At 40.0% G+C, this 21,711-nt stretch overlaps 1 protein-coding gene across 1 annotated transcript in view; it reads left to right on the forward strand.

Moving 5' to 3' along the window:
• Positions 1–21,711, forward strand: part of KLHL1 (kelch like family member 1) — a 246,335-nt gene that overhangs the window by 140,218 nt on the left and 84,406 nt on the right. The window contains exon 5 of the mRNA XM_087757193.1: positions 183–395. Within this exon, the coding sequence (XP_087613319.1) occupies positions 183–395 (213 nt within the window). The remainder of the gene's footprint in view (positions 1–182; positions 396–21,711) is intronic.

Raw genomic sequence — 21,711 nt, forward strand, 5'->3', positions numbered from 1 at the left:
ATCTTCATATATGAATTACAACTATAGCTGTTTAATTCTAATCATCTTTGGGTTTTTTTCTCATGAGCTGTAAGAGGGCTGCATGTAGCAGTTATTGACTAATCCTATGGGTTTATTAGCTTTAACAGCTGCTTTTCTTTTCTTCCAGTATTACTGAATCTGAAATACTTTCTTCTTCTCAGGAGAATATAATGGAAGTTATAAGAAATCAAGAATTTTTGCTTCTGCCAGCTGAGGAACTCCATAAACTTCTTGCTAGTGATGATGTGAACGTTCCTGATGAAGAGACCATTTTCCATGCCTTAATGATGTGGGTGAAGTATGATATGCAGAGGCGATGCAATGACCTAAGTATGCTACTTGCTTATGTCAGATTACCACTGCTTCCTCCACAGGTATTTTTAAATTATTATTATTTAATAATAATAATAATAATAATAATAATAATAATAATAATAATAATAATAATAATAATAATAATTTCATTGTTATTGTGAAAACTCTCATCAGTTTATAATCTGTAGCTGCTGAATACTCTGGGTGTTTAAAAGCAAAACTGTTCAGGATTAGAAGAAATGAATGGCAGCCCTTCATCCAGAGTGACCTCAATAAACTTGAGGACTGGACCAACAGATACCCAAGAAGTGCAGAGTTGTGAAACTGAAGAGGAGTAACCACAGATATCATCACATACTAAGGACAGGCAGAATAATAAATATTCTCAGAAAAAAAAAAAACCCTGGGGATTATGACAGATACCAGGCTGACCATGAGCCAACAGCATGAATGAGGAAAACTGCATACTGGTCTACATCAGGAAAAATTCTGTCAGCAGGCCATATGAAGTTATTATTCCCATAATACCTGGTGCTGCTAAGGCTGCATCTGGAATATTGTTTCCAATTTTGCACTCCACAATTTGAAAAGCATAGGAAGAAACTGGAGAAGGTCCAGTGACGGGCTACCAACATGGTGCATCAGCTAGGAGAGGAGAGACTGAGGAAGTGGGCTTGTTTAGTCTGGTGAAGAGGAGGCTAAGCAATGACCTAATAGCAACTTAGGACTTCTTGAAAGGAAGATCATGGAACCAAATTCTTCTTAGGAGTACCACAAAATGTAAGAAGGGGCAAACGCCCCAAGATGTAGCATGGACAGTTCAGGTTGGACATTGGCTTGCAGGGGGAATCACTTGGAAAGCAGTAAACCACTTTGGCAAGTTTTTCAGAGGCTAAGCAATCTTCTTCATTGAAGGTTTTCCTGAATGAGCTAGACCAGGTGACCACCAAATCCAACGTTGGCATTAGCTCTGATTTGAGTGAGAGGTTGAACTAGTTGACCACTGGAGGTCCTTTGGAGCACCCTTCCTATGAATGCTTCTATGATTCTGTGATTCAGGCTTCAGTTCTCTTTTTTTTCTAGAGAAGTAAATAGTAATTTTCTTCTGTTTAGTACCTCCAGATAATCATTATTCTTTCAGCTAATGTACTGGGTCTGACTGGGGTGGATTTAACTTTCTTCGTGGCAGCCTGTATGATGCTGTGCTTTGCACTTGTGGCTAAAACAGTGTTGGTAACACACCAATGTTTTGGCTATTGCTGAGCAGTGCTTACAAAGCATCAAGGCTTTCTCTTCTCCCTACCCCACTACCGCTCCAAAAGCCAGTAGGTCAGCAGTGGAAAAGAGGTTGGGAGGAGACACAGCCAAGACAGCTGACCCCAACTGACCAAAGGGATATTCCATACTGTATGACATCGTGCTTAGCAATAAAAAGCTCAGGGAAAGGAGGAGGAAGGGGGAGGACAATTGTGGTTATGGTGTTTGTCTTCTCAAGCAACTATTACACATACTGAAGCATTGCTTATGAGGACACGGCTGGACATCTGCCTGCTGATGGGAAGTAATGAATTAATTCCTCTTTTTGCTTTGCTTGTGCACACAGCTTTTGTTTTCCCTATTAAACTGTCTTTATCTTGATCCATGAGTCTTCTCACCTTCCTTTTATTTCCCCCCCATCTCACAGGAGAGGGGAGTGAGTGAAAGGTAGGGTGGGTGTTTGGCTGCTGGCCAGGGTCAACCCATCACAGCCCTTTTCAGCACCCCATGTTGTGCACCAAAAAGGACTGTTTATGGGGAAGGTCACAACACTGAGAATCGGGCAGTGATTAGTAAGGACAGAATCAGCTGCCACTTCAACCTTGTTTTTTGATGGTGACTTTTTGATAATTCCATAATTGTGCTAGCAATAATATCAGATCGTATCAATGTCTACAGGAGTTATTTCTACATAGGAAACCAGAGGCAATGTTTTCACATATCTAAATCTCTTCATGTTCATTTGAGCATACTTACTGTTCTTTAGAGATCAAATCCTGAGCTGAGGGTTCAATGAATAAACAAAGGAGTCACTGATACAGCAAAAGATATCATTGAGCTATTTCTTCTCTGTTTGAGCCTGAAAAATTTATTTCCTTTAGACCATGAAAGAAAAAAAGACAAAAATAATATGACAATGGCAAACACGTTTAGTTGTGAATCTCAGTTGATATTCTGGATATTAACCTTCCAGAATGACTCGCTTGTCCAAAATCAAGAAAGAAATCCAAATTCAAATCTGCTTAAAAATCAAGTAAATATTAATACTGGAATCCTCAAATGACACCCTGAGGTTCCTTCATATTGGGGATATGGCACTGCAAAATAAAAATAAAAACAGAGAGAGACCTCAAACGCCAGATCTTGGTCACCCTTTACTGCTCAGTTGTTAACTCAATCCCTGGCTCTGGTTTGAACCACTCCAGTTAGCTCTCTGCCAAACAAGTATGCTGTATGGGATTGTAGTGCTAACCCAGTTGGTACTACTCAGTCATTTCTTGCCATGTTTTCTTTACCAGTATAAGTATAGCATATGATGCTCTGATGTGCTTATGTAGTTATTCTGTTTCAGCTAATATTTTGAAGGATATGGGAGGAAAGATGAAGGTAGGCTAAGAGTGGCAACTCACTACATGACCAGATACTGGTATTGTAATGTCTATGATGTACAAAAAATATACCCACTCTGAAAGGGATGAAGAAAAGAATGTTAGGAAGGAGATGATTAAAACAAGAACTATCATAAATCATGATGCTAAGATTTACAGGCACTTTGTGTCATACTGAGATCTCAGAGAATTGGGTGGGGTTTTATTGCTTTGCTTTCCAATATAAAATGTGCTACAAAGGAAACAATCAAATATGACAAAGGTAAAGGTTGCTTTGTCAGAAATATGAGCTGTTTATTTTTCAACATCTATGCCAATTGAGAAGCTAGCACACAATACTGTGCATTACTGCAGTTTTTAAAGTGTTTTTTTAAATCTGCCAAGAACTTACAAAAGGCATCTTAAACTGTTCACACACCAGCCTCACCTCTAGCTCTTATTGTGTAGAAAGAGATCATGCAGGTTTTGTTGGTTACTGGTCCCTTCCCTAGTTCTCAGTAATAATTTTCTTTATAATTAATATCTGCAAGATCTACCACTACGGAGTTAAATGAAGCTATAGACATAAGTCAGATGAAAGGAATATAACTATTTTGTTTGTTCTGTGAATCGCTGAAAATGGTGAAAAATAGACCCAAGATTAAAAAGATTACTTTCCTTTTCAATAGCCTTATGTAAAATATCAGGTAATGTATGTATGTGTGTAAGGTATGTAATGGTCTCATTCTCATCTAGACTCCCTTTCCCATGAAAGGTTGGACCAGAAGATCTTTCAAAGTCACTTTCAACCTGGGCTTTTCTATGATTCTATGATATATAAAATATCAGCTGAAATAATTTAGAGGCAAGATTTGAAAATACTTTTATGTTCGGAATCTTCTAATCCCACTACAAATTCTAAATGTATTGCTCATAAGTTTAGCTGCATTCCTCCAGTCAACAGGGATTTTAATTCATCTAGGCATCACATACTTTGCTCACCTCTGCACTTCTAATTGCATGTAAACCAGTGATCCCCACATGTCGTGGTTTAACCCCATCCAGCAACTATGCACCACACAGCCGCTTGCTCACTTCCCCCCCAGTGGGGTGGGGGAGAGAATTGGAAGGGTGAAAGTCAGAAAACTCATGGGTTGAGATAAGAACAGTTTAATAATTGAAGTAAAATGAAATAGAATGGTAGTAGTAGTAGTAATAATAATAATAATATAATAATACAATAATAATATACAAAGCAAGTGATACACGACGCAATTGCTCACCACCCACTGAGTGATGCCCAGCCCGTTCCCGAGCAGCGATCGCTTCCCCCCCGGCCAACTCGCTCCAGTTATATACTGAGCATGACATCATACGGTATGGAATAGCCCTTTGGCCAGTCTGGGTCAGCTGTCCTGGCTGTGCCCCCTCCCAGCTTCTTGTGCACTGGGCAGAGCATGGGAAGCTGAAAAGTCCTTGACTGGTGTAAGCACTACTTAGCAACAACTAAAAGATCAGTGTGTTATCAATATTATTCTCATACTAAATCCAAAACACAGCACTATACCAGCTACTAAGAAGAAAATAAACTCTATCCTAGCTGAAACCAGGACAGTATCCACCCCTTATTCCATACCATATCCGTCATGCCCAGGTCTTATACTTTCAAATACGTTCCAATTAATCACTACCACTTTTCCAGTCTTTTGATATATTTTATATATATATATATATACACACACACATAGATATAATTTCCCTAGTCTATAGGCTATCCCTCTAAAATGTTTGTTGAGTTCATTTAGTCCATGACTTTGGGCTTCATCTGTCCTAACAGTCTTTCAGGGCAGGAGAGATGGTGTGTGGTGTTGGATTATAGCATGCTGAAGCCAGTTCTGGTTCCATCACCACTGCACTTTGTTCAGTTTCCTCAAAGTTTGTTCTTCATTAATTTGGGTGATTCTTACTGTATACTGTTGATATGGCACATAGTGATCATTGAAGTGATGACATCCAGTATTATATAGCAACTAACATTCTACGTTTCAGTTCATTGGCTATTTTCACCCCAAATCAAATCTCCTTGAGGTACACATTGGACTTCCCCATCCTCCCGCATCACCCACCAAGTGCATCCAGGTCCTTGAGCAAAAGCAATCCCACAAATGGGTTTACCTCTGCCTGAAACAGGAGTAACCCAGAGTGTCTTCCTCATCATATTTTTTAGGTGCACTACAGGGACTTTATCCCCCTCTACAGTACGTAAAAGTCTTGACTGGGCAGGGCCAGCTCGATTGGCAGATCCCCTAGTGTTGACTAACCAAGTGGCCTTTGCTAAATGTGTATCCCAGTGTTTGAATGTCCCACCACCCATTGCTTTTAGTGTAGTCGTTAACAGTCCATTGTATTGTTTGATTTTCCCGGAGGCTGGTGCATGATAGGGGATGAGATATACCCACTCAATTCCATGCTCTTTGGCCCAGGTGTCTATGAGGCTGTTTCGGAAAAGAGTTCCGTTATCTGACTCAATTCTTTCTGGGGTGCCATGTCGCCACAGGACTTGCTTTTCAAGACCCAGGATAGTGTTCCGGGCGGTGGCATGGGGCACAGGATATGTTTCCAGCCATCCGGTGGTTGCTTCCACCATTGTAAGCACATGGCGCTTGCCTTGGCGGGTTTGTGGAAGTGTGATATAATCAATCTGCCAGGCCTCCCCATATTTATATTTCAGCCATCGTCCTCCATACCAGAGAGGCTTGAACCGCTTGGCTTGCTTGATTGCAGCGCATGTTTCGCATTCATGGATAACCTGTGCAATAGTGTCCATGGTCAGATCCACCCCTCGATCATGAGCCCATCTATATGTTGCATCTCTTCCTTGATGGCCTGAGGTGTCATGGGCCCACCAAGCTAGAAATAATTCACACTTATGTTGCCAGTCCAAGTCCACTTCAGCCACTTCAATCTTAACAGCCTGATCCACCTGCTGATTGTTTTGATGTTCTTCAGTGGCCTGACTCTTGGGTACGTGAGCATCTACATGACGTACTTTTACAACAGGACAGGTTCTCTGTCCAGGCAGCAATATCTTGCCACAATGCGGCAGCCCAGATGGGTTTGCCTCTGCGCTGCCAGTTGCTCTGCTTCCATTGCTGTAACCAGCCCCACGGGGCATTTGCCACCATCCATGAGTCGGTATAGAGATTTGGCCACTTTTCTCATTCGGCAATATCTAAAGCCAGCTGGATGGCTTTCACCTGTGCAAACTGACTCGATTCACCTTCTCCTTCAGCAGTTTCTGCAACTTGTACAGGACTCCATACAGCAGCTTTCCACCTCCGATGTTTCCCCACAAGACAACAGGACCCATCAGTGAACAGGGCATATTGCTTCTCATTTTCTGATAGTTTATTATATGGTGGGGCCTCCTCAGCAAGTGTCACCTCCTCCTCTGGTGATATTCTGAAATCTTTGCTTTCTGGCCAGTCCATGATCACTTCCAAGATTCCTGGGCGACTGGGGTTTCCTATTCGAGCCCGTTGTGTGATCAGTGCAACCCACTTACTCCACATAGAATCAGTTGCATGATGTGTACAGGGGACCCTCCCTTTGAACATCCAGCCCAACACTGGCAGTCGGGGTGCCAAGAGGAGCTGTGCTTCAGTACCAACCACTTCCAAAGCAGCTCGAACCCCTTCATATGCTGCTAATATCTCTTTTTCAATTGGAGTATAGCCAGCCTTGGATCCTCTGTATCCCCGACTCCAAAACCCTAGGGGTCAACCTCGATTCTCCCCTGGTGCTTTCTGCCAGAGGCTCCAGGTAGGGCCATTCTCTCCGGCTGCAGTATAGAGCACATTTTTTACATCTTGTCTTGCCCGGACTGGCCCAAGGGCTACTGCATGGACTATCTCCTGTTTAATTTGTTCAAAGGCCTGTCGTTGCTCAGGGCCCTGTTTGAAATCATTCTTCTTCTGAGTCACTTGATAGAGAGGGCTTACGATCAGACTGTAATTTGGAACATGCATTCTCCAAAAACCCACAACACCCAAGAAAGCCTGTGTTTCCTTTTTGCTGGTTGGTGGAGACATGGCTGTTATTTTGTTGATCACATCCATGGGGATCTGACGACATCCATCTTGCCATTTTACTCCTAAAAACTGGATCTCCTGTGCAGGTCCCTTGACCTTACTTTGTTTTATGGCAAAGCCAGCCTCCAGAAGGATTTGGACTATTTGCTTCCCTTTCTCAAAAACTTCTGCTGCTCTGTTGCCCCACACGATGATGTCATCAATGTATTGCAGGTGTTCCGGAGCCCCACGCTGTTCCAGTGTAGTCTGGATCAGTCCATGGCAAATGGTGGGGCTGTGTTTCCACCCCTGGGGCAGTCGATTCCAGGTGTACTGGACCCCCCTCCAAGTGAGAGCAAACTGTGGCCTGCACTCTGCTGCCAAAGGGATTGAGAAAAATGCATTAGCAATATCATTTGTGGCATACCACTCGGCTGCCTTTGACTCCAGTTCGTATTGAAGTTCTAGCATGTCCGGCACGGCAGCACTCAGTGGCGGCGTGACTTCATTCAGGCCCCGATAGTCTACTGTTAGTCTCCACTCTCCATTAGACTTTCGCACTGGCCATATGGGACTGTTAAAAGGTGAGCGAGTCTTGCTGGTTACTCCTTGGCTCTCCAGTTGACGAATCAGCTTATGGATGGGAATCAGGGAGTCTCTGTTGGTGCGATATTGCCCTCGGTGCACTGTTGTGGTAGCGATTGGCACCTGTTGTTCTTTGACCCTCAGCAACCCCACAACAGAAGGGTCCTTTGAGAGACCAGGCAGGGTAGACAGCAGTTTAATTTCCTCCCTCTCCAAGGCAGCTATACCAAAAGCCCACCGGTACCCTTTTGGGTCCTTGAAATACTCTCTCCCGAGGTAGCCTATGCCAAGGATGCATGGAGCCTCTGGGCCAGTCACAATGGGGTGCTTCTGCCACTCCTTCCTGGTTAAGCTTACTTCAGCCTCCAGTACAGTCAGCTGTTGGGATCCCCCTGTCACTCCAGAAATACAGATGGGTTCTGCCCCTTCATAGCTTGATGGCATTAGGGTACACTGTGCACCGGTGTCTACTAAAGCCTTATAATCCTGTGGGTTTGATGTGCCAGGCCATCGAATCCAAACAGTCCAGTACACCCGGTTGTCCCTTTCTTCCACCTGGCTGGAGGCAGGGCCCCTCTAGTCCCCATCATAGCATTCGTTACTCACTTCTTGTAAATGCGAATCAAAAACCCCTTTATTGAGATTGGAAGCAAAATCAGCCCTTTTATCCTGTCTAGGGAACTGTTCACTGGAAACTGGAGCAGCAATTTTCCTGGAAGAACCACCTTTTGTAATTGTTTTTCCTTGCAACTCACGTACTCATGCCTCTAGGGTCGAGGTAGATTTTCCATCCCACTTCCTCATGTCCTCTCCATGGTCACGCAGGTAAAACCACAGGGTGGCCCGTGGTGTGTATTCACTATATCTTCTCTCTTGAAGAGAGGGATGCTTACTCCTGATGGCTGAGATACTGGTCCATACAGGTGAGGAGTAGGACATGTCCTCTTTGAATCGCTGGAACTCCCGGGATAATTTCTCAGCTAGCACGTCAGGCAGTTTCTCCACAGCCAAGATGCAGGCCCGTAGGGACGAAGAGAGACTTTCTTCATATCGTTGGAGTTGGCCAGCCAATTCATCCACCGTTGGTCCCTCTTCATCTTTCCAGGTCATTATTGCCAAAGAGTTTGCATATGAGGATGGTGCGCTCTGCACAAACTTCTGCCACGTGGGTCGTGTGCACTGAACTTCATCTGGATCTTTGGATAACTGCTCATTGTTCAAGTCATTATGCATCACCTCCAGCATGGCTAATTCCCTCAGGTACTGGATACCTCTCTCCATGGTGGTCCACTTGCCTGGCTGACATAAAAAGTCTTCCTTGAAAGGATACCTTTCCTTCACAGTTGCCAGAAGTCGCCTCCAGAGGCTGAGGACTTTTGCCCCTTTTCCAATCGCTTTGTCAATGCCAACCCTTCTCTTGAAATGGATCCCAGCTGCTTGGCTTCCCTACTCTCTAATTCCAGGCTACTAGCCCCATTATCCCAGCATCGGAGCAGCCAAGTGATGATGTGCTCGCCTGGATGACGACTAAAATCTTTTCGCATATCTCGCAGCTCACTCAGGGACAGAGATCGGGTTGTTACCATCTCATTTGTGGGTTCTGCCTCTTCCTCCTCCTGTTCTTGTGATGGCCCTGGTTCATCATCAGCCCTTACTAAACGAGTTGATTTTCTTGTGTATTTTTTCTTCTGTATAGGGGCAACTGATACTGGCACGGGTTGGTTCTCTGGTGTAGCCACAGCGCCTGTTACAGGGGCTGACATATCGGCAGCGCTCGTCACAGGGGCTGGCATAGCTGCAGTGTCTGTTGCCGGGGCTGGCATAGCTGCAGCGCCAGTCGTTCTGTTGTCAGATCCAGAGACTTTCTCTTCCCCTTCAGGTTCTGAATAGTGTTTAATACGGCTCGGTAGGCATGGGTCAGGCCTCAGCACATTGCAGTGATTTGTGTCTCTCTAGAATTGTCAGGATGACAGCATACTTTTTCCAGATGTTCTACTAATTTTTCAGGATTCTGCACTTGTTGAGGGGTGAAATTCCAAAACACTGGAGGGGCCCACTGTCCTAGGCATTTGCCCATACTCTCCCACACACCCTGCCACTCATAACTATCCAGCCTTGGGGCAGATCTCTGGATGATATTCTTAAAATGCTTATTAACTCTAGACAAAACCGAAACAATATACCCAAGAAATACCAATAGATGTATCTTAACTACCCAAGGATGTTCAAGATACAAAAAAGTTGTTGTAATGAAGGAGGAGCATCATAGAAGAAGGCAGTGAAGGTGCTATTCTGTATTTCCTCCATAAAAAACCTCTCAGAGGAAGAGATATAATTGCTAATTGTCTCCATGAGGTGGTACCCGAAGTACAGTAATGGCTTCAGTACAGAACCCAAATACCAGATAGTGCTCAAGGTCAGTGTTTTAATAACAAATCTCCGAGGCAAAACATCACTAATCACAGCAGAGCACAGCAAACTGCAACACCCAACACCAATCTTTAACATGTACTGCAAAAACAAGAGCATGGTGCAGATCAGGTAGACTAATACCGAGAGCAGATGAATCAATATTATGACCAGCAACTGTTAACAGATACAAATTCCTTAATACACTCTGATTAATCTGTTACTATCTCAAACCCTTCGTCCCACGTTGGGCGCCAAAAAGGACTGTCGTGGTTTAACCCCATCCAGCAACTATGCACCACACAGCCGCTTGCTCACTTCCCCCCCAGTGGGGTGGGGGAGAGAATTGGAAGGGTGAAAGTCAGAAAACTCATGGGTTGAGATAAGAACAGTTTAATAATTGAAGTAAAATGAAATAGAATGGTAGTAGTAGTAGTAATAATAATAATAATATAATAATACAATAATAATATACAAAGCAAGTGATACACGACGCAATTGCTCACCACCCACTGAGTGATGCCCAGCCCGTTCCCGAGCAGCGATCGCTTCCCCCCCGGCCAACTCGCTCCAGTTATATACTGAGCATGACATCATACGGTATGGAATAGCCCTTTGGCCAGTCTGGGTCAGCTGTCCTGGCTGTGCCCCCTCCCAGCTTCTTGTGCACTGGGCAGAGCATGGGAAGCTGAAAAGTCCTTGACTGGTGTAAGCACTACTTAGCAACAACTAAAAGATCAGTGTGTTATCAATATTATTCTCATACTAAATCCAAAACACAGCACTATACCAGCTACTAAGAAGAAAATAAACTCTATCCTAGCTGAAACCAGGACACCACATTACCAAGCTGAGTGTTGTAGCCCTTTATCCATAGTGTTAAAGGCAATTCCCTATATAGTTGAATAGCTATATCCACACTCCACAGCACCTGCTTCTGGGTTTCTTCTTCTGTCTCTGTGGCACTAACACACAAGGATGCCGTGAAACACTGCCAACAGCACTAATATCCCTCATTTATGCAACTGAATTGCGTCCACTTTGTTATACGTCATCCTCATGAGAATATCCTAGATACCTTAAGATATCTGAAGTATTACTATATGCCATGTTTAGCAACTGAATTAAATCCTAGATTTCCACTGACTACGATAGATAAGAATCACAAAAGTAAATATGTATCATTGGTATCTCACATCATTGACACTCACCTATAAACTCCTAAGACAGTTGTGTTAACCTCAAGCTTAATTCCATTGTGTGTCCTTTAGATAAAGTTTCTCATAAAATTTCTTTCTTCAGATTCAAGTCTAACTTTTAGAGACAACACATTTCTTTCTGAAGGAGAGGAGGCAGGTGACCAGTGAGTAGGGTATATGAAAAAAAAATAATAACAGTTTCAAAACTGTTTGTAAGGAGTTTCAAAAAGAATTATTTTAGAGTGATATACTTCTGACAATTCTCTGTATTTTTTGTTCAATTTCATCTGAAAATTATGTACTAGTGCTTGTCTATGATTGAGTACTGCATCATATAAATGTTTGCTATAATGCTAAAAAAGTATTTTAAAATTGTTTCCAAATTAAAATTAAGACATAACAAAGTTTCAACATAAAATTATTGAGAGCTGGAGGTGAAAATTTACTTTTTATTGCTAAAAGGTGAAATTTTTTCTACTATGGTTTATACTTAAGTATAAATCAAATAAAACACTCTATCATTTTCATTGCACTGAAAATTAACTGAAGAGCTCTCTAGAGAGAAGCCAGGTCAAAATTAAAAGCTAATCATTGGACCTTTGAGAAAAAAAGATTTGGGTTCCTTACTTATAAATTCACTAAAAAAGATGAAGTCATAAATTGCAAAGATTATTAACAGATTGGAAAGATTGCACTGAGATCCTCTTAAAATGAAGGCTTAAATTTATACCCTGAGTCTTTATGATACCTCGTTTCACTTTCAAGGTGCAGTAATTATATTGGCAATGTAGTCAGACTTGAGTAATAGAATATCAAACAATGTAATTCAAAATTCAGTAGAAGAATTTAGGACAAGCCAATCAGTATTAACATATTAAAGGAAAGTATCATGAAGCTGAAAATGAAATAATAGAACCTGCAATGTTGCCATAGAACTTTAGTTTAATTTTGCTCCTTTGATTTACCCAAAACCATCTGCTAAACTAAAGCAGATCATATTTCTTCGTTCAAGTCAAACTAGAAAGATTGGTGGCTTCACCCATATAAGAAATTATTTCATGTTATAATAGGTAAGATTTAGGTACTTCCTTTCAATAGGTGTTCCAAATATTTTGTGTTGATCTGTATGGAAAATGTATCTTAATTTATGGTCATTTTCACTCTTAAAGGATTCAGGGAGAGTAAAAATTTGGTGGGAGCCTTAAACCCTGTTAATGCTGAAGTATTTTAGATTATTTACTTGAATTGTTCATTTACAAGCTTATCATAAATATTTTTTCCTGTGATTTTTAATACCATTCTTCACTGAGAGTAAGTGTATTGGGTTTGCTTGGCAAGGTTTTGGTAGCAAGGGGGCTACAGGGGTGGCTTCTGTGAGAAGCTGCTAGAAGCTTTCCCCATGTCCGATAGAGCCAATGCCAGCTGGCTCAAAGGCGGACCCACCACTGGCCAAGGCTGAACCCGTCAGCAATGGTGGTAGCGCCTCTGTGGTAACACATTTAAGAAGGGGAAAAAAAAACTGCTGCACAACAGCAGCCAGAAGGGAGGAATGAGAATCTGTGAGAGGAACAACTCTGCAGACACCAAGGTCAGTGAAGAAAGAGGGGGAAGAGGTGCTCCAGGCACCGGAGCAGAGATTCCCCTGCAACCCGTGGTGAAGACCATGGTGAGGCAGGCTGTCCCCCTGCAGCCCATGGAGGTTAACGGTGGAGCAGATATCCACCTGCAGATCATGGAGGAAACAAATCAAAACCACTAAAGACAGTTCGTGGATATGTCTTTTTTGACGTGATATGATAAACGTATACATAGTAACAGAATCACAGAATGGCTGAGGTTGGAAGGGACGTCTGGAGGTCATCTGGTCCAACACCTCTGCTCAAGCAGGGACACCTAGAGCCAGTTGCCCAGGACCACATCCAAATGTCTTTTAAATACCCCCAATGACTGTGCCAGGGCCCAGTTACCCTCACAGTATAAAGTGTTTCCTGATGTTCAGACAGAACCTCCTGTGTTTCAGTTTGTGCCCATTACCTCTAGCCCTCTCACTGAGCACCACTGAAAAGAGCCTGGCTCCATCCTCTATGCACCCTCTCTTCAGGTATTTATGCACATTAGTAAGATCCCCCTGAGCCTTCTCTTCTCCGAGCTGAACTGTCCCAGCTTTCTCAGCCTTTCCTCGTAGGAGAGATGCTCCAGTCCCTTCATCATTTTTGTGACCCTTCATGGAATTCTCTGTAGTATGTCCATGTCTCTTGTACTGAGGACCCTAGAACTGGACACAACACTCCAGGTGTGGCCTCACCAGTGCTGAATAGAGGGGAAGGATCAACTCCCTTGAGCTACTGGCAATACTTTATCTAATGCAGCCCAGAACACTGCTAGCCACCTTTGTGGCAAGGGCACACTGCTGGCTCCTGTTCTGCCAAGCTGCTTTCCAGCTGGGTGGCCCCCAGCATATATTGGTGCATGGATATACATACACATGCACGTACACATACACATACACATATACATACACATTTATTTAATTCTTTTATAGTAGAATGTTCTTGCGAACCTTTTAGTTAGAGGTGAAAATCTATAGTTCTGGAAAGATATACCCATTAAGGTCTGGCTAGAATAGTTAAAGGTGTTCTCAGCTGGTTCCCTGATGACGGTCCTGACCCATCATCTAATGATTACCTTCCCCATGATGTGTGATATAGTGATTACCGTCCCCACAGCTCAGGGAGTAAAACGTTTCATCTGAATCCTCACTAATTTTGTATAGGTAACAGTCTAACCTTGTTTGATGTTGAAGCTAAAACATTAACTTCTGGCCCTGAAGGCCAACAGTATAGAAGAGTTTATACCCATATCACTGAATTATCCTTATCTTTCTCTCCTCCTTTCCCAAAACATAATGGTTTCTTCTCTGCTTGTATCTCCCATCTTCTGACTCAAGCTGTAGCTGGAAACATTCAATGCAATTCATCAGCATGTTTCAGCCTCTGCCTAGCCCTATTTTGGTTACTAGTGATGTAATTGCATTTACTAATATGAAAAGCTTGTTTTCGCTGATTGTCTGTAGACAGTGTAATGTATCTGTTAATGTTGAGGTTACAGCATGAGCCAAGAATGTGTGCAGCTTCTATTGGGCAAAACATTATTTATATGGTGTTTCTTAAGAGTGTGAGAAGTTGCTAATGACGGTTGGGCTGCTGAAGGAATTTACCAGCAAGAGTTATGAGTTAACACATGATACTGAGTGCCTAGAATAGCATGACTAGTAAAGAATGAGGATGTTATGTTTTAATGTTTCTTAGCAAAGATGTGCATGAGAAAAAGAGCACAAATATTTACTTTCAGAAATGGTTAATTTAAAGATAACTTGTACTCCACCAGTGTGCTGTGTTTATAATGGATGTTTTTTTGCAGCTGTTTCTTTTTTGTAATAGTAGATCATTGGTTAACTATGAAATCTAAAAAATAGCATAGGGTAAAGCATAGCTATTATTGCTTTTCTCTCTGCAACACTTTTAATAATATCACTTTCACAGGCCTGCAAATCACATCAGTAGGATAATGCATAGTCTTTGAGTATTAAATACGCTGTGGCTCAGATCCAGTGAAACTAATATAGGCATCTAAATTAGGTTTCTTGCCTAGGGGCAGAAACAATCCAGTCCTTATAAAGTGAAGTACTTAAATACTCTGTAAGTCACTGGAGAGAAAGTGAACTGATCCACCTGGATTCTGTTCTTATTTATACAGAGATGTTGTAGGGAACCTGTAGGAAACACTAAGCCCCTAAATCCCCTCAGAATGCACACATTAAATCTGGATGTACATGATTTTAAAAGTGTATATGAATTTGCGTATAATAATCGAGTAGAAACGCTTTAAATCCTAGCTTGGATAATTGACGTTGTGAGGCAAACTTGTAAATTCCTTCCACAGCTCAGCTGGCATTTGGCAAAGAGGTATTTCTCTGTACTGCAAAAAAAAACAATTAACCAGGCAGTCGTCAGACTGCAGTTCATTGAGTTCTGACCTTTGCAATATATATTGGGCTAAATGAAACAATTAAAGGATCCTTTGCTTGGCAAAAATGGAGGGTATCAGTGTATGTCAGTCAATCTCTAACTTTCTCCTTCAGAGCAGTGTGATTGATAATATGAAGGTATAACCTTTTTCAGTTCTCTCACCATCTCTAGCATCACTAAAGAAATGCAGCTGATATGAATTCAAACCTGATTAGAGCTCTAACTCTTTTAGAGTGGTTCTCATCGACTGGTCTGGGGTAAATGCTAAGTATGTGTGTATATTCAGTCATCCTCGACAACATTTGGTGAATTCTTTCAATCATTTCTAAATGAATTGGTTGCCAGGAGATTATAACTCTCATCTGAAAGGACTGAAAGGACTGATTCAGTTTCTTATTCACCTATGTGTATAGGCTTCTCCACATCAGCTAGATTCCTGACCAAGCATGGATTTATGAAAGGCAGGTTCTGCTTGACTCACCTGATCTCCTTCTATGACAAGCTGAGCCACTTAGTGGATGAGGGAAAGGCTGTGGATGTTCTCTACCTGAACTTTAGTAAAGCCTTTGACATTGTTTCACACAGCATTCTCCTGGAGAAACTGGCTGATCATGGCTGGGATGGGCGTACTCTTTGATGGGTAAAAAACTGGTTGGATGGCCAGGCCCAAAGAGTTGTGTGAATGGAGTTAAATCCAGTTGGTAGCCAGTCACAAGTGGTGTTCCCCAGGGCTCAGTATTGGGGCCAGCTCTATTTAATATCTTTATCAATGATCTGGACAAGGGAATTGAGTGCACCCTCAGTAAGTTTGCAGACGACACCAAGTTGGGCGGGAGTGTTGATTGCTGGAGGGTAGGAAGGCTCTACAAAGGGAACTGGACAGAATTGATCGATGGTCCGAGGCTAACTGTATGAGGTTCAACAAGGCTAAGTGGTGGGTCCTGCACTTGGGTCACAACAACGCCATGTAACGCTACAGGCTTGGGGAAGAGTGGCTGGAGAGCTGCCTGGTGGAAAAGGACCTCGGGGTGCTGGTCAACAGCCACCTGAACATGAGCCAGCAGTGTGTCTGGGTGGCCAAGAGGGCCAATGGCATCCTGGCTTGTATCAGAAATCGTGTGGCCAGCAGGACTAGGGAAGTGATCACCCCCCTGTACTCGGCACTGGTGAGGCTGCACCTTGAATACTGTGTTCAGTTTTGGGCCCCTGACTACAAGAAGGACATTGAGGTGCTGGAGCATGTCCAAAGAAGGGCAATGAAGCTGGTGAAGGGTCTGGAGCACAACTCTTACGAGGAGCAGCTGAGGGAGCTGGGGTTGTTTAGTCTGAAGAAAAAGAGGCTGAGGGAAGACCTTATCGCTCTCTACCACTACCTGAAAGGAGGTTGTAGTGAGGTGGGGGTCGGTCTCTTCTGCCAAGTAACAAGTGATATGACGAGAGGTAATGGCCTCAAGTTGCACCACGGCAGGTTTAGGCTGGATATTAGGAAAAACTTCTTCACTGAAAGGGTTATCAAGCATTGGACCAGGCTGCCCAGGGAAGTGGTTGAGTCTCCATCTCTGGAAGTATTTAAAAGATGTGTAGACGTGGTGCTTAGGTAGATGGTTTAGTGGTGGACTTGGCAGTGCTAGGTTAACAGTTGGACTTGATGATCTTACAGGTCTTTTCCAACCTAAACAATTCTATGATTCTATGATTCTAAGTTTGACAATATTTTAATGTAATTTTTATGTAACTTCAAGGCAATAAAAATAAACTGATTATATTAAGAATTAATAACTTCTCATCCACAAAATAGGAGGTTTCAGGCAAGCTTCTAGGATGGTCTCCATATTCCTCTAGTAGCTTATCAATATAGGAGAAATTTGGGCCTGAAATTTCACTTTCCTGTGAAATGGCAATTAGTTGATTATAGTCAGTACAGGCAGAATATGCTCTCATTTCTCTACTTTTTTATATAGATCATTCAGTAAAGCTAACTTTTTTTCTTTTTTTATAACAGCTTCTGTGGCTGTGGAGGTATCTTGTCAGGTGACATTTTATCTGAAGAAAGATGTGATAGTTCAATGCAGTGTTCAGATACAATCCAAGGGATCTTTTTTTTCTTTTAGCTAATTCTAAAATTGTTCAAAAGTCCTGTCAATATGGCTGGCATTTCTTGTGTAGAGAAGTGACAGTGTGAAAATTTGTGAATACTGAAAATGATAACCATTCAACAGAGTTATGTGTGACATTCATTTCCAAATACGGTTTTCTATCAGCAAAGTTTAGTAAAAGCCAGTAAATATCAGTAAAGTATCAGTAAATGCTTTGAAGCTGTCATAAGATGCTGTTCAAATAAAAAGTTGTGGCAACATAATGCTATAATACTATTTCTTTATCTTACACACAGGCAACTTACCTGACTTTTTATTCAGTGTCTCATGATATACTGAGCATATGATTTGCTACCAAATATGTTGGGGTAAATTTATTTAGTGGAAGAGTGGATCTTTACTAGCTAAATCACTTTTGCACATGGTTATAAAATTATTGGGGAATGACAATGATGAGTGAAGAATACAAACCTTGCCTCTCTTTATATTAACTCCGCTTTACCAAAGGTTCAAAACAAGGTTTTGATAAAAATATTCTACTTCTGATGCTCATTTTATGCAGTTCATTCTATGTGAAACATTTATTCTCATAAATGTCTCCATTAGAATGTATAGAGTGTGTCCACGTGAAAACACATATTTATTGATGCCATAAGCCATAAGCAGTAAATCTTTATGTAGATTATTTGTAATAGAAATGATTAGCCGTATGTTTCAAGAAAGAACTGGTCTAGAGTTTCTTAAAGAACCTTAAGTCTGGTGCATCTTATTGCTGAGGAGAAAATAACCTTTCTCTGAAATACAGAATTCTGAGGGATTTAGTATTGTCTCTTTGTGAGCTGGTTGAGCAGCTGGCTTGACTAACTCACACATTATGAATAATTTAGTCCATGAGGAACACAAATATTGAATTTCATGTACTGAATATTTGTGTTACTACAGAAAAATGCCTGGAAATCATCTCTGAGCTAAAACAGATTTACTGAAACCATTGATTAAACATGAATAAGAAAGAAACAATTCCAAACAGATCCAGAATGTTCAATGAGCTGAAAGAAAATGGTAGAAAACAAAACAAAATGAGACGTTAAATTAGAGAAACTATTAATACCAGATTTATTTCATTATTTTATTTCTAAGACAGTATATTGAAATGGTTCTTCTAAAAACAAGTAAAAACCCAAAAAGATAAATTAGGTATAAGCTTTTTTTAAAATTTCAATTTAAGGCCCCTAATTACAAAACAGTCAAGTGAGTAAAGCTGATTATTATGTGGGATTTAGCTGAATTCATTCAATTTCTAGCAAAACAAAAAGGTCTTTAAGTAATATTGCTAAGGTTCAGTTGGATAAAATGGGATTTAGAAATGGAGTTTAAACTTCAACTCTATACATGATCAGCTTGTGACCTTGTGATCTCTACATTTAGGAGTTCAGAAAAGATAATAACTTTTGTACTTTTTTACAAGACTTAAAGTAGAAAATGAGGGAATGTTTAAGTATTTTAATCTACTTTAGTTAAAATCTATTTGCAAACCAGGATCTGGATAAAGAATGACACTGTTGGTAACATCTTAGTATATCCTCAAAGTGCAAAAATTGGTGGAAAACAGTTTTATGACCGCAATACATCTTTATTTTCTTTTCAAAATATAGTAATTTAAAAGTAAGAGTTAAAAGATGTGGTAAAATATATTTGTAGTAAATTCACAATTATATGATTCCTGAAGTTGTATCTTCTGCTATGCAAAACTAAGTGAAATGTTTATGTACAAAACTGGCCCAATTTTCAAATTAATATATAATTTCAGATGTCTTTTTCTAAGCACTATTCTAAATTTTAATCTAAATTTTAAAGTTTCTTTGTACTATATTGTTGTGCTCTGAATATAATTCTTAAACATGTTAATAACGCATACTTAATCAATAGCCCAAATTACTTTCAGTTTCTCACATAAACAGTACAAACATGCTGCTGTTCTCATTCCTGTTGTCTCAGTATTTTTTTCATGAATAATTAATTTGGTATGTATAAAAAAAATTGTGTATTTTTCTTTATTAGAAAATATTACTGATAACTGAAATATCTTTCTCAATTTACTTGAGAATAGTTAATAATATTATTACTGGAAACCATTTAAAGTTCTAATGCAGGCATTTAAATTAATACCTTGCATTGTCAAGAGAGCCATCATTCTCTCTTACTTAAATCTGTTCTTTTCAAGTAAACATTTTAAGCAGGAAATTCACTTAATGTTGTGAGAGCAAAAATTAAAGTGAAAGAGGGAAACCATACTTTAATTCCATTCCCCAGTACTTTTCTCTAATTCATTTCATAATTATCTTTCATTTTTACCTTGGATAAAGGAATAAAATTATTTTAGAACTAACCCATAGTATTGGAAATTCTTGTCTCTGAGATGGTTTTATCCACTTTTTCAAGCATGTAAGCACTTTCATAGACAAAAACTATGCAGTAAGGATGTTTAAGATTGGAGAAGCTGATCAGAAAATGGGCTGTAAATTTTCAACTTAAATAGGATTAGTAATAAAAATAATAAGGAACTGGAATATATTTTCTGCAGAAAAAAACCCCCACCTTTTGTAAAAAGTTTTTAATTCTGAAGATATCAGTCAAAAACTCAAAAACTGTTAATTTGAAAGTTCTGGTTTTTCATGGAAAATGCTTTCTATCTTGGAGAAGGAAAAAAAAATCACTATTCTCTTTCTTTTTTGTAATACATAGAGTATTATGTATGTGTTTTCAGGGCTGTGTGGCTTTGTGTATGAAAGAGATCATAAAAAAAAGGAAAATAATATCTTTTATTTTGACATACAAGGGAAACTAGGCAGGCAGAGCTTGATAATTTTTGATGTTGTGTCTCTTGTCATTGAAAGCCTACTCATACATCTTTTTGAGCCCTACAAAGAGTATTTGCATGTACACTTTTGTTCTTGGGTATATGCCAGGGAGTCAAATAGTTAAATTGAATCTCCTTGTAATACCTTCTAGATAATTAGCATAAATGTGAAAAACTTACATGGCCTCTTAAAAAATGCATGTTTATGAAGACTAATTGGTAATTGGTTAACTCAAAATTACTTGTAACATCATACTTTCTAGTAGTAAGTGTTAAGTTTTACTTTTCTCTGTTCATATTATATTAATTTTCAGAATTTTCAGTATGATTTTTCTTCTGCACTTTGTGACACTAAGTAGATAAAATGATTTAGGATAAAACTTAATATAGTGAGGTTTGGGAATCATCTGGAATGTGTTCATTTAGATTAAAAATAAGGACTCTGCATCCGAAAATCAAATTGATTTGAGCAAAGCCTATCATGCCTTCCAGAAAAAAGGCAACACCCTTGGTATGCTGTTTCATTTCTCAACATTATTGGACTTTTAATAAAAAAAAAATTAAGCTTCCATCACTTCTAAAAAAGATAGTTAAAGTGTTTTATTACCTAGATCATGAAAAGCAGCATTCATTCTTTTCTAGCTAGTTTTTAACAAGATTTATAATAATATAAGATCACAATTTATGTGAAACCCTATTATTCCTGATTTAAACCTTCTTAGTGAGATTAGCATTTAAATTATCTGCCATCAATGTTGTTTAAGTTTTTAATAATGGCTGATGTCTACTCAATAACTGCAGACTAAACCAAAGATCTTGTTCATATAAACCCAGAGAAGACATGGATATATTCATTCAGGCAGAATCCTGAATTAATTGATGCATGACGAAATGTATTTCTACAGAAGTAGATCCATTTGGTATGCTGTTAATAATATTAGCTCATTATACTGTTGTTCCTACCTATAAGCTGTAGTTTAAGTTTGACATCAGCCTATTCTTGGAAAAAGAAATAACAAAACTATTTACAATCATCGCAGAATTGTCCTGAAAAACATACTGTCTCCAAGATCAATTTACGTATGAAAAATATAAATGACAATTGCTGATCAATTGCCAGTTGCAGAACCTATGTTCAGCTCTCTCAAGGAAGTCTGCATAATTTTTTTGAAAATGGAGCATTTCAACAAACTCTTAAGATGAAACAAAAAAAAGAAAGTAATAAACTCACTATTTTGTTTATTTCATAGGTTCAAAAGTTTTTAAATAAGGATATAAAGTTTAAACATTATTAAACAATTAGTGTTTATAACAAGAGGGTTTGTATCCAACAGAAGTAGCTCAGACATTATTGGTTTTGTAAAAAGAAGTAGCACTTTGTGGGGGACTTTTTTTTTCCTTCATGTTTGCAGTGGAGCATGAATAGCCTAACTGATATGTCTTAAAATGGGTATATACAGTTTTAATCAGAATAACAGTGAATTAAGTTGAAATCTGCAGTTAT

This window comes from Nipponia nippon, unplaced genomic scaffold (assembly GCF_047370975.1).
Source record: "Nipponia nippon isolate SJK-2023a ecotype South Korea unplaced genomic scaffold, ASM4737097v1 scaffold_2, whole genome shotgun sequence".
NCBI lineage: Eukaryota > Metazoa > Chordata > Aves > Pelecaniformes > Threskiornithidae > Nipponia > Nipponia nippon.